The sequence below is a fragment of the Plectropomus leopardus genome, chromosome 11 (assembly GCF_008729295.1).
Source record: "Plectropomus leopardus isolate mb chromosome 11, YSFRI_Pleo_2.0, whole genome shotgun sequence".
Lineage (NCBI taxonomy): Eukaryota > Metazoa > Chordata > Actinopteri > Perciformes > Serranidae > Plectropomus > Plectropomus leopardus.
Genome location: NC_056473.1, coordinates 15,084,783 through 15,097,914, shown reverse-complemented (window position 1 = coordinate 15,097,914; position 13,132 = coordinate 15,084,783). Strand labels below are relative to the sequence as shown.

Sequence of the window (13,132 nt, the reverse complement as noted above, 5' to 3'; positions counted from 1 at the left end):
ATGTTAAAAAGCATAATGGATCCCAGACAGTTTAAGGCAGAGGCAGCTCCTTGGGAAAATGGGAGTATTGTGTGATAATTAGGTTTTAACTTGTCATTTACATCCATCTAACTTGCATGATAACAACAGTAGATCCTTTTGCTCATTTTGCTTATTTGTTGCTGACACATTGACTTCCACATCAAGTCAGGGTTTTTGTTAAGTCAGCACCTGGGTTTTGAAGAAGACAATGAAGTCATACTTTGAGGATTGTTAAACATAACTTAAATTAAAATGATTAATTAAAATGTTATATGTACATATATGTATTAAATCTGTTAAATGTTAAATCAAAATATCAAGTCTTCATCTAATTGTTCAATCTTCATTTAAATATTAAATCTCAGTATTCAGTCTAAATCTAAATGTTACATCTAAACAACAGTAGTTTACTATGCAAATTATTCTATTATGCAAATTAAACATAGAGATTTAACATTTAGATTTAAAATTTAACCTTTAGATTTACCATTTGGCATTATGTTTAATGTTTTTCTTAACAAATTTGGTTAAAAACAAGTCATTGGATGTAAATGTGGTGAAGTTGCTTTTAATTTTAGCCTGTGTCACTTACAATCAGTGCCGATAGTGTAGCTATAAACACAACATTGGTATATTTCACTATTAAAGGAAGACAATCTAGTTTAGCCAACAGTTGTATTTTTACACATCTAACATGAGCATCGATTTTGAATGTATTTGGCCACTTGATGAATGTAAAACCAATGCTTATTTCTTTAAGTTTTACATCTGATTTGGTCTCCACCAACTCCCATGGTAACTATCTGACCCTACCTGCTAAGTGCAACACTAAGTTCACTTCCCAGCCACATGTGGCACAGAGTTCATCAAAACTTCTTTACTGGAAACAGCTGTCTTTAGCTGAAAATGGCACTAATGACAACTGTGCGAGTAAAACTGTAAAGTTGCAAGCCATTAAACCAAAACAATGAATTCATTACCATTAACAGGTACAACAGAGTTCAGTGCTAATTCTCTGTGGGTTTGTCGGTGTAAGCCAGTGACATAAATGTCGAAAGTGCAACTGGTCCAGATTCATGGGGTCCAGAGGCTGTCAGGGGCCCATGTAGGAATTGGTTGTTTTTGGGGTTTTTTTTCGCTGTTTTGAGAAATAGGACTGTGGTGGTTTGAGCCCAATCACATTAATGTTAATGAATTTGGCACTTTGGCTGCTGTGTATGACTCAATAATAGGGGCAGCTGTTTTGATGCCTGCCATCATCCAGCGGCATTTTTTGACCTTTCTTCTAGAGCAATGCAAAAATTCAGCAAGCACAAAGGGAGTCTGATTGTGGACCGTCTCGAATTCCTGCCAGATCAGCAAACTTTCTGTTGCTACCATTGCACAAATTAGACTCAGCAATACAGTTAACCACCAGCCTGCTGTTTAAATTGGAATTTGGATTGTATCTTCCTTGGCGGGCTATATAGTATAGCATATGTGTTGGGGATGAGCCCCGAACACCCCCTGAACAATTGTGGTGCAACATAATTGTTGGCATTAGCAACCCTTTAAAAAATACAAGTAATAATTTGATCAATTTTTAAAATAAAATATTGATTTAGAAGCTTTCAGTAAACTGTGTAATATATTCGATTCAAAGTGATTATTTAAAACTTTCTGTCGGAGCTAAATCAATTATATGTTTTAAAACGATACATTTCATTAAGTTGTGGAGAAGCTGTTTAATTTGTTTGCATATACTGAATTAAATGTATGCATTACAATAATGCAAAGAACAGCGCAAGATCTAATTCAAGAGAATTACAAGATGTGTATATTATGCCAGTAAAGTGAACAAGTTTGTAACATCTACCATCTCTCACTTCTAAAAACTTATTCTGTGTTTTATTCTCATAATATATGTTGTGTATACTATTGCAGGACGTGGCTCCTTAAAGCACTTTTCTGTTAATTCACAGCTTATCAAACTTTGACTACTAATCACATAATTGTGACTGATTTGTCACAACTGAATAAACTGCATCCATTTGGTGTACAAAGCTGGTCAAAACAAACCATACAGATGATTGTCAAACATAATCCATGTCTGCCTTTATTTGATGACCCACTCATAATGAAAAAATAAATGTTTTACACATTTATCTAAAAAAGCTTTTTAATATTTTTTTCTCAATCCACCAAACTGGACTCTGTGAGGAAACAGAGGCACCAACAAACAGAGTGAGAACATGGAAACCTCTCACAGAAAAGGCCAGTGCTGAGATGACTATGGAGAAAAATGTTATATGAGCTGACAGTGTTTAATACTGAGCCGTGTGCCACCTCATAAATCAAACAGCTGGAGTATTAGAGAGCAACTGTGTCATGATGTACAGGGGAGTTTGCTGTCTCAGTGTTTACCTACTGTCATGGTGGATACTGATCTAAATGTGTCCATGTTGGCTCACTCCCCATGTGTGTGTCCTTGGTCCTCTAACACTGAAAGCTTTAAACTGTAGGGTGTGAGAGAATGACGCGGCAATAACTCTGGCCTGAGCCGAGCGTGTAATCACAACTACCTGGGTAGACAGGGCAAAGACATCAAAATCAATCACCAACATAAATGCTGGCATTGTATCTTTCTGCAAACCACAGATACGTTAGTTTTATACGTTGTTATGTTATAGATATGTTGAAATTTTACATTTCATTATATTTTATATAGAAATGCCATTGTTCTGATGGCCCAAAATTTCGAAGCCCCTTTAGTCTGGAAGATGTCTCTTTGGAACAAAAGCCCACTTCTGTGACAGGCCGTCATCCCAAAAACAAACACCTTTTGCTCTGGTTTGGTCCCTTTTCTCAGAAAATACTCACTGCCTGCAGTAAGTTTCAGTTTCTCAGCATTGTGAGCCACTAATGAGTAAGATATCATATGAACTGTTATGTGTGCATTTTCATAGTAACCGATGTATGAGTATACGTTGATTTGAACCACCATTCCAACCATTTGCAGTATTTCCCAGTGGCATTTTCCCTACAGCAACTGAGCCACTGATCTCGCTTGTTTTTACTGACCGTTTGTGGCATTTCCCAGTGCCATTTGAGCCACAAAATATGTTTTAAGCCAAAACATTAAATGGCCGTCAGGTCCAATGGTCCATATTTTTTGGATTAATTGGGTTTTGGACTTTTGGGTCATCTGAACAATGTGCAGGCCTCACCTTTCGGTGGCACAATCTTGGCTGGAAAAGCAGCAGAGGCTTGATAAAAAACAACCGCTTTTTGTGACATTGTCCTGGCAGGAAACATAAAACCACACACTTTTCCTGGAAACACAGTGAGGAGTCACTAAAAAAACTGTAACAAGCTGCTGGAAATGCAGCAATGACTTCCTAAAAAACAACCTGTTTTGTTATGTGTTGGTCTTAAACAGTGGTCTGCAGCTTGGCCGGTGTATTACCTTGGTGTTAAATGATCCACCGTCCCCTCCACCTCCTTATGACATAGTCAGCTCATATTCTATGTCACTTTAGAAACGCTCATATAATGCATTTGGAAATGACAAATGTCTCTTACAGTGGTTTGCTGAAACGTATAATGCCAACATTTCATTGTGGTGGCTGGAATGTTTGAAATACAGTGCAACAGATGAAGATGTACAAAAAGATGTTTCAATAGAAATTAGACAACACAAAGGTAAATGTTTTTCTTAGTCTAAGAAACATAATGATTTAGCTTTGTCCACCAACCTTTTTGTGAACACAATAAGGTCCTTGAGAAATTTAAAATCTTAACTAACAACCTTTTGTTTGTATATCAAGAAGTAAACTGGCTGCAACCTGAAGAAGCTGCAGGCATCGTGTGAGCAAGTACAACAGACCAGAGTTCAGTTTAGGAAATGATGAGATGGAAAGAAATTACACGCTGTGTTGGCCTTCACATGCAAAGAAACGGATAGAGAGGCATTTTTAGACGAGTAGTCAAGTCTCACATGATGGTGTTAGTGCAGCAAGTACCAAAATGCATGAGTGTGAGGATAAATGTATTCCATGGGCTTCACTGAAGAGATGGGGATGAAGTCACTGGAAACAATAGAACTGCAAGTTGTTTGATGGGGAAGGGAAAGATACAACTGACGAGCCCAATGATCTGTGAAGAGAAAAAGCAGGAGGAAGAAGTCTGTAAAGATGAAACAAACAGAAAGGCACTTCTACTATAAACTGATGAATGTCTGAATAAAACTGTCTGGTACTGGTAGTCAGGCTGGAGGCTTTCCTCTTATTGATGTCTGATTTAGACTGAATAAGGACAGATTTCTAAATGCTATATGATAAGCACTAGTCATAAAGTAAAGAAAATTTCCACATTTAGTGCTGCTTTATTTCATATCTAGTCGACTTTTACCACGCATATGTATAAGCAGCATTGTAAAGTTACGTAAGTTAGCTTTAGGAAAATAAATTGTGCTGGTTGTCACGTTAAGTACTTAATGTATAGTAATGTGCTTAACAAAAAGTTGCGTACTTAACATAAAGTTAAATAATTAATGTAAAGTTATGTAGATTAGGTTTAAGTAAGAAAGGCTATGTAGGTTAAGTTTAGGGATAGAAACATGGTGAAGACGTGCCTTAAAATGATTCAAAGTTCACTTGGTTTCACACAGGACCCAAACACCAGTCACCTGGGGAAAGTCCTGGGATTGCTTGACCCATTCACCACCCCAACCTGCCTTCTTACATGGCCTTTTGTTCTTTATATTATTTCCTTATACACTTTCATCATCCTATTGCTCAGCTGTACATAGCCCTCCAGATTACATGGCTTTCATGTAGTTCAGAATTCGTCGGTATATGTACAAACAGTCCATGTAAACAGCCTGGTACAAGTATCACTCAAATTCTGTACATAAACGTACATGCTGTTGCAGCTAGATTATCCAATCAGACAACCATAAAAATCTGGTCATTTCATACAGGTACATCATACACTATGCAAACATAAATATAGAATCGAAAAAGTCACAATTAAAGTTATGTTATGTACAATATATATGTTTTAAAATTAATTTAGTTTTGCAGTTTGTGAAGCACTAGTTTTGTGCAGGAATGTTTGCCTTATGTCAGACAGAATGGTCAAGTCAATACTAGGACTGTCAAACAATTTTCTAAATCTTGATTTATCGCTGGATTTCAACAGTTTATATCAATTAATGCTTTTTGGGGGGCATACTGTCTAGGAGATGTGCAAAAGTTTAAAGTATGAAGTGTAAAAATAATGTCTGCAATGTACAGAGATAATAGTACAGAAGGAGTAAAGTTTAAAACATAATTTTTTAATGTCACAAAATATGACTATACATCTAAATCTTAAAAGCGCAGTAGATTCTAGACAGACCCATTCTTAACATTAATTTCAAAAGCTAACAATTGCGTCACAGAATAACAACAACCGGATCAAAAACCCCTTCATCCCTGCCAGAACACAACACACACGCTTGAATCAGCCTTTGAGTCTCTGGAGTTTCAGAAAGTTGACTGAAAACTGTCTGTTAGTGTTCGCCATTTTTCCAGGTATTTCAGAGCAATGTTGTGTGGGCGGCGAACAGGGAAGAGCGGTCAGGCTGGAGGGCAGAATGATTAGTCACTCCAAGCCCTGGCAGCATGGCCCTAGCAGCATATGAGACATACCAGCCCAGTATAATAGCCTTGTTAGGATAATGGTGGTAGTTACAGGCTTCGTCTTCCTCCAGGTAATTCTATCTATCTGCACGCTGAATAGAATTCAATACCTGCAAGTGTTTTTTGTCAGAGAGGTGCTTTGGTGTAGACATAGAGCCAATACAGGAGCTATTTTTGTTTGTTTACACCGGGCATAATCCAACAGAAAATGCTCAGCTATTATGGATAGCAAATCATCTTTTTTCAGCTCAGTGTTTTCCATTCATGAAATATGTATATTTTGGCTGTTTTTATCTGACATGATGAATTGTGCAAGCCATTTTGGTTCTGTGGTTGGCAGGCTTGCTGAGTAGAAATGGCCAAAACCATCGGTCATATCGGGTCCCGTGGACTCTTTAACACCAAGATGCTGCTATTGGCTCTCACAGCACACGTCTACTGTAGCACGGAGCAATTTGATCTGCACAATCATGTGTGCTTCAAGACAAGAGCCGATGATGACGTATGGTGTATAATTTGGATGTTTGGACAATAATGTCAGGTCTGTGGAAGCCTCAAAAGAGCTTTGCTCTCACTGAAAGTTGTTTTCCCAACAGAACCACCCTTTTTTCCTCACAAACATAGAAGTAATTGCAACACAGTGTCCACTCGACAAATAAAACAATAATCTTCATTTGAGAATATAACTTTTGGTCTCTTATCATGTGGTGTTGGTGAGTGCTCTTAATGGAAAAGTCTTCCTAACTATTTTTAAATTAACAATGTATAGATACGCAGCCCTGTCTTCTATAAATAATGTTTATATATTACTGAATTGTTTTCCCAAATGTGTGGTGTCATTGTGGCCTGCAGTATATTCAGAGGCAAGAGGTTCTTTTTGTAAGTACTTATTTTATGTACTGCAGGGAGGTAGCTGGGGATGGATGGTGGACACAAAGTGCAGACAGTGAGACCAGAATTCAGACTTTGTGTAAAGACATAAGTCTGTGGTTAAGTTTAGGCAATAGTTGCACTTTGGTTTAGGATTGGGGAAGATTACAGTTTCTGCTAAAAGTTTATAAAAAAAAAATCTTACATCTGAAGTGAGTTATATTGTACTAAACCAACACTGCAATCTTTCCCACAATTGAATCAAATGCGGCTAGGGTCTAAACATAACCATACAAAAGTTTTATAATGAAGTAGTGACTACAAGCAGATAATGCAAAATCAGATATTTGGCAGAAAATGTAAGAAAAAATGAAAATGTAATTGATGTGTTTAGTATCAACATTTGTTAGGCCAGATATGTTAATAAACAACATTTCTTCTTTATGTTACTAGAAAATGTAATCCAGCTGGAATAACATTTCTTATATGACTACAGCCTAAAACTACAACTACAGAGCTATTGTGACAGCAGATTACAATAAACTATAGAGCTGCAGAAACTTACAACATATTACATAGGCCTAAAAAACAAATAATTATTCTCCCTTTTTGTGGGATACAATATTCAAATTCCCCTTTTTATTTAATGAATGTATTTTACAATCACATGAAGATATGTTTTTGCAAATAAGATTTAGCAGCTTTAGTGTATTCAGAGACACCGGATCAAGACCCACACTGTGAATGATGCTTGAAATGGACTGAACTTTTTACAATTTAGCATCAGTGCAGATTTATGAAGCACTGTAGATCTTTCATATTGCACAAACATCTAATAACTTTTATTCCTCCACAGGAAGGAGCTGTGGTTGCCCTGTTTAAGATCTGCAGGCAGGACCGCTTCAGAGACCTGTATGCTCACGCTCTGAGGACAGTGGCCTCCATCTGCTGTGTGGAGGAGGGCATCAACCAGCTGGACAAGGTAAAGCTCTGACAGTTATATCCATTATAAAACTTAATTTATCACTTTGAAACCTTAGAGAATTGGCCTGGTTTCTTAGAAAAACATGGGAAGAAGGCAATGAGCAACTTAGGAAGAAATTACTCCAAACGTAGCAAAAAAACAAACAAAAAAAAACCTGTAAAAGTACAAGAAGCAAACCTAAAAATGAGTAAATAAGCTAATCAATACATATACTGTAATTTAAATATGTGCTTGATAAATAATAAAAAAAATAAATAAATTAGTTTCTAAATCTACTAATTTTTTTGCAATTTATGGAACACTTTTTGCCAAGTTGCTTATTGCCTTTTTTCCAATGTTTTTTTTTTTTTTTTAAAGCAAACCAATTTGTTCAGCATTTGAAGGGCTCTGAATGTATCACAAGAAAAGGCATGCCAATCCAAGTTTCAAAGGGTTAATATATTTGACTATTAATGAGGAACAATGGCCACTTATCTACAGAATTTTCATTTGTATTTTGTGGCCAGATCAATTAAAATGGGGAGGAAAATGGCACACGTGCATCAATCTACATTTTCTGGTAATAGAAAAATGGTTATGTGGATCTTTATAACTCAGAGTGAGGGAAGGAGAAAGTGAGATGACATTAATCTCAACTAAGTACAGTACTTCCAGTAAAACAGCTTGGCTCCCTCCCTGCAGTCCAGACAGATTATGTTGATCAGCTGAAGTTGTGGCTCAGACAAGAGGTTGTTCTTCTCTGCAGCAGCACAGTATAGTCTGCACTACTGCTGGACATATTCAGTCATGCTCTCACTTTCTGTGTTATGACTGGGAGGTTCGTTTGTTTTCACAGTGAATATGGGCCAACAATGGCAGCAGCAGGAGTCGGGGAATAGAGAGCTTAACAGAAAGTTTGTGTTTGTGTGCAGTTTGTGATCGTGAAATCAGGAGATAACCAAATGAAAGGAGGGTTGTTGGTTTTTTTTACTGGAAAAATAAATTATATATTCCCTGTAATATGTTGCACTTAGAAAATATTTAAAATATCTCTATTGTGTTCAACTTACCTTGGTTTAAATCTACATATGGAAACTTTTATGAAAATAGTTGCTCATCCTACTACTTCTTAAAGCATTTGTTAGGATCAGGCAGACAACTTATCAGAAACATATTTTAGTGTACCGTTTAGCTGTAAAATGAGAACGTTTGTGACACGGCTGTCATGTTGGAAATAGCAGACCAAAGCAACACCCACCAGCCAGACACACAATTCAAGGATGCAACAGTGTAGAATTTGATGTTTGAATTTTTAGGCAAATTTTAAAGATATATAGAATGAACTGATTTTGATGCAATATCACTACTTTAAGCTTAGATGTTGTATTTTGTTTTGTGTCCTGACAGAGGCATTCATTTCACATGATATATGAAAGAACCATTCAAAATCTGAAAATCAGACCATAATTTCTATCGTTTCTGGCCATGATGAATAATTTAATTTTAGAGATTTTAAAAAGAAAACTAGTCTTTCAAACATGCCTGTGATATTTTGGGCTCAGAGGGTATTTCAAATATACACAAAATACAACCATTTAAAGTAGTATGGCCTTGCCATAAGCCAAAATAAAATACATGATTCCCTCCCCAGTGTTTGAAAAAATATTTTATGTACTTCCCCAGTTTTGCATCTCCGATACTCCCCTCTTAAAAATAACAGCCCCTAAGGAGACAGATATTGCACGTACTTCTAGATCTTCTACAGGCAGACTTTTTTACAAAACGCAGTGTAGAAACTAACAGGGTGCTGGTCCTTTGTTTATGTCTCATAATGAATAATTGATGTTACATGTGGCACTTTTACAGTGTCTAGCAGGCAGCATTTGACACACACACACACACACACACACACACACACACACAGCCTCTGTAGCTGTATTGTTGCTTTTTTTGGGGGGGGGGGACTTTTGGCTGCAGCAGTTGAGTTCTCCACTTTTCTATTTACTTGATTAAATTTTCATGAATAAGTTCACCAAGTTCAGTTACCTCAGGGCAAGGGGAGCCGCCATTAAACTCTCGCTGTATAATTTAAGGATTGGAGACAGTGAGAAAATAGGCATCTTACTGTGAACTGTGCTTATTTCCTGATGACAGAATTATACAGTACACACTAAAAGATGAGTCATGATTTACAGTGTGTCTCCGTGGTGCACAGAGATGAGATCATTATATTGGACCTCCTGACTGCTGAAGCTGACAGGTCAAACATTTAGACCTGAATGACTCCACGCTGTGTTTGTGAAGAAAATAAGGCGAGACAGGGAGAGAGGAAGCTAATGACACATCCTTCTTTGTTTGTCCTCGTTTGTTCCCTGTCGAGAATTCAACCAAAATAAACAACAGACGCACCTGTCTCAAGCAAGCGTTTACAGAAAGACAAATATAACCTGATTCTGGCTAATAATGATGCCACAACGGCGTCTGTGCTCACATATAGAGCAGCTGGGACAGCGTGAATCATCCAAGTGTGAAAACTCTTTAACGGGAACCAAAGTCCGCCCCAGATTAGCAGCCCCATCCCGGGAGAGAGGCTGTCAGGCAAGTCTACGCTACCAACCGCTTACCAGCGATCACTGAGGCTTGAGAAACACAACTGTCACTGTTGAAGGGTGATCGAGAAAAGGGGCCGGCATGCATCTGCACTGCTCATTGGTGGATTTACTGTATACCAACTTAGTTTTATGCCCAACTTGAACATTATCTAATCATAACATGGTGAATGGAAAGAATATCGATTAGGAGTGCAGCTGCTCCAAATGAACAAAGAAAAAAGAACTTTGAGGTTTAGTGACGGCAATATTGTATCAGACTAAAAGTTAAAACTTCTCAGCACAATCATGTTTTTATGTGAAAAACATCAGACTTTACTGAAAAAGATTAGCTCTAGAGTATAATTCTAAAATGTTGGATTTAATTTACATCATTTGATGCAGCGTAGGAAGTAGACAAGATACAGTAGCCTGGATGTGACAAATCAAAGAATGAATATGATAAAAAAGCTGCTTTTCTGGAGTATGTTCGGAAGTGTTGATGTTACACATCTTGACACGTTGACATGCATCAGTCATGCTGCTTGCTTATGTGTGCTATGGTAGGTGTCCACAGAGTTGTTTTTGGACTGAGGGGGTGGTGCTGCTTCCCAGCATTGGACAGTTGTTGGGTGTGCCATTAGAAATGGTGGCTGTCTGCTTGTAGATATTAAACCTCACTAACATTGCAGCTCTTTTGGAAACTTTCTCTTACATTAATGGTCCAGAGTGTACTATTTAAGGGGATGTATTGGCAGAAATTGAGGTTAATATAATAGGAATGGGTTTTTTTTTTGTGAACAATCACCAGGAAATAATAATCATGTTTTCATTATAAGCCATTTATAGAGTTAGGGTTAGGGTTGACCACAAATATTGCCATGTTGAGTACTATGTTTCTAAAGTAGTCCAGGATGTACAAAACAAAAACTCCAGATATAGCCATTCAAATTTTTGTGTCGGCAGTTTTAATAAGAAGACATTCTGCGATGAGCAGCGTTGGAGAAACACTGATTTGTGACATGAAATGGCTTTATTCAGTGTATTATTGGATGGAGATACCAGGTCTGTTGTTTTTAGAGAGCAATCTAAATCTTACACACTTTACCTTTAAGAAAACATCCTTGAAATTTGTTTCTGAAATCATTTGAGTTGAGAAATAAACCATGGAGTTGCTGAATCTGTCTTTATTTTAGATCAACAACAGTTAGTATAAATGTTTTTTGGGAGCTCCAGATGTGGTCAATTGTGCTTGATGCTCCTGATTTGCATGAAGTTGCCTGGATTCAACTTTACGCCCAATTTCTTGAAATTCAGCACTGCACTACTGTTATGGAATGCACCGTTGCTTACATAGTCAATGAATGCAACATGAAAATGACGGTACCTGTTACACATACCACTCCTCTTTAGACTGTCATGAGGGCTACTCCAGTACTCCAGATCCAATCACACCAGAGTACGGTTTAATCACAAGAAAAGGGCTTCCTGGAAATACACATGCAAGCTATTACCTATTTCCTAAGATAAGATAATAATAGTAAAATAAGAAAAACTACTTCAGTTCTAGACGCAAACCACATATATTACATATATACACTACAGGAATACAAAACTCTTGTACGTCCTTTTATTTGGATGGAACGTTTGGAGTCAGCAGGGATGCTAAACTCAGCCTCACAGCAGAGGTAAAGGTAGTAAAGTTGGTAAAATGGCCAGGTTGGAAACCCAAAGATTTATGCATGTGGTTGCATGAATATAGCCAGTGAGTTTGACTGTAGCTGAAGCTGCAGCTATACCTTAAAACAAGGCAATGTCCCAGGATTCCAATAATAGTGTGCTCCTGCTCCCAGAACAACAAATGTCCTTTTTTAGGGAAAAATGTTAATCCATACTCCAGGGTGCTTTATTTTAGCAAACAGATGATTTATGGGTTTAAAAACTAAAGACACTTTCATAACTCATAATTGCTGCCTCTTTGCTAAGTATTCATTCAGTGTCAACTGAGGAGAAAAGTGACACATTTAATATGTGGCCACGTTTAGAATTCTGCACTTTTGTTCCTAAACATAATTTGTTTTCTATGGTCACAGGCTAAAACATTTTCAACAGGATGGTGAAGCAAAAACCTCCCGTGAGCAGACATGGTAAACTTTGTTGTGACTCCAAAAAATGCAGTAAAGTTATTTGGCGTCGGCTCAGAGAATAAACTGAATGAGATACATCCGGTGAACGGTAAATGAGGAGTTGGGGAATATCCTATTTTAAGGAGGGAGGAGGTGCAGGTAGGGATGAGGGTGGGGGGAATATAGGGAGGGGGGCCATAGATGAACGGGGGTGCGGAGAGTGGATTGTTCCACGTCAGTGGGTCGCGATGGCACAGTGCTGCTGACGTCCACGGAGACAAAAATAGGGAATTGGCCTGTGAAGCTCAGTGCACTGATGCTCGTCAGCAGATAAGACTGACAGGTGTGGCGGGCTGAGAGCTGACGGTGTGCCTCACTCTGGATGCTCTAAAGTTTTGTTTTCAAGAGTGCTGGCTGGTGCCTGAGCATCAAAAATATTATTTTTTCTTTCCCATAAATAATAGCAGTAATGACTGTAGTTGAAAAGTGACATAGACAGAAAACAAAATGTTTCTGGTGGATACAATATAGGTGTCCATCACCACCATGGAAAACATAATCCTGCAGTTTCAAATTAAATTTGAATTGATAATATGGATGGTTTCCAGAATGTGTGCTGATTTTCAACACATTTAAACATAAAAGACTGGATAAGAACTACATTGACAGATGCAGAGAAACACTCAGCAGCTGTAGTGGTGAAGTGTAACTAAGTACATTTACTCAAGTACTGTACTAAAGCACAAATTGTGTTTACTTTGGAGAATTTCCTTTTCATGTTACTTTATACTTTTAAATTTAAATTACCAAACAGTTTATACAAGAGCAGCTGCAATGATTTGTTGATTATTCAATCGATTGCCAGAAAATTGATTGCCAACTATTTTGATAAACATTTAA

At 37.5% G+C, this 13,132-nt stretch overlaps 1 protein-coding gene across 3 annotated transcripts in view; it reads left to right on the top strand.

Annotated features, from left to right (window-relative positions):
- Nucleotides 1–13,132, top strand: part of LOC121950391 (protein inscuteable homolog) — a 67,181-nt gene that overhangs the window by 44,403 nt on the left and 9,646 nt on the right. For all 3 annotated transcript variants that reach the window (XM_042496374.1, XM_042496375.1, XM_042496376.1), the window contains exon 7: nucleotides 7,411–7,536. In XM_042496374.1, coding sequence (XP_042352308.1) covers nucleotides 7,411–7,536 — 126 coding nt within the window. The remainder of the gene's footprint in view (nucleotides 1–7,410; nucleotides 7,537–13,132) is intronic.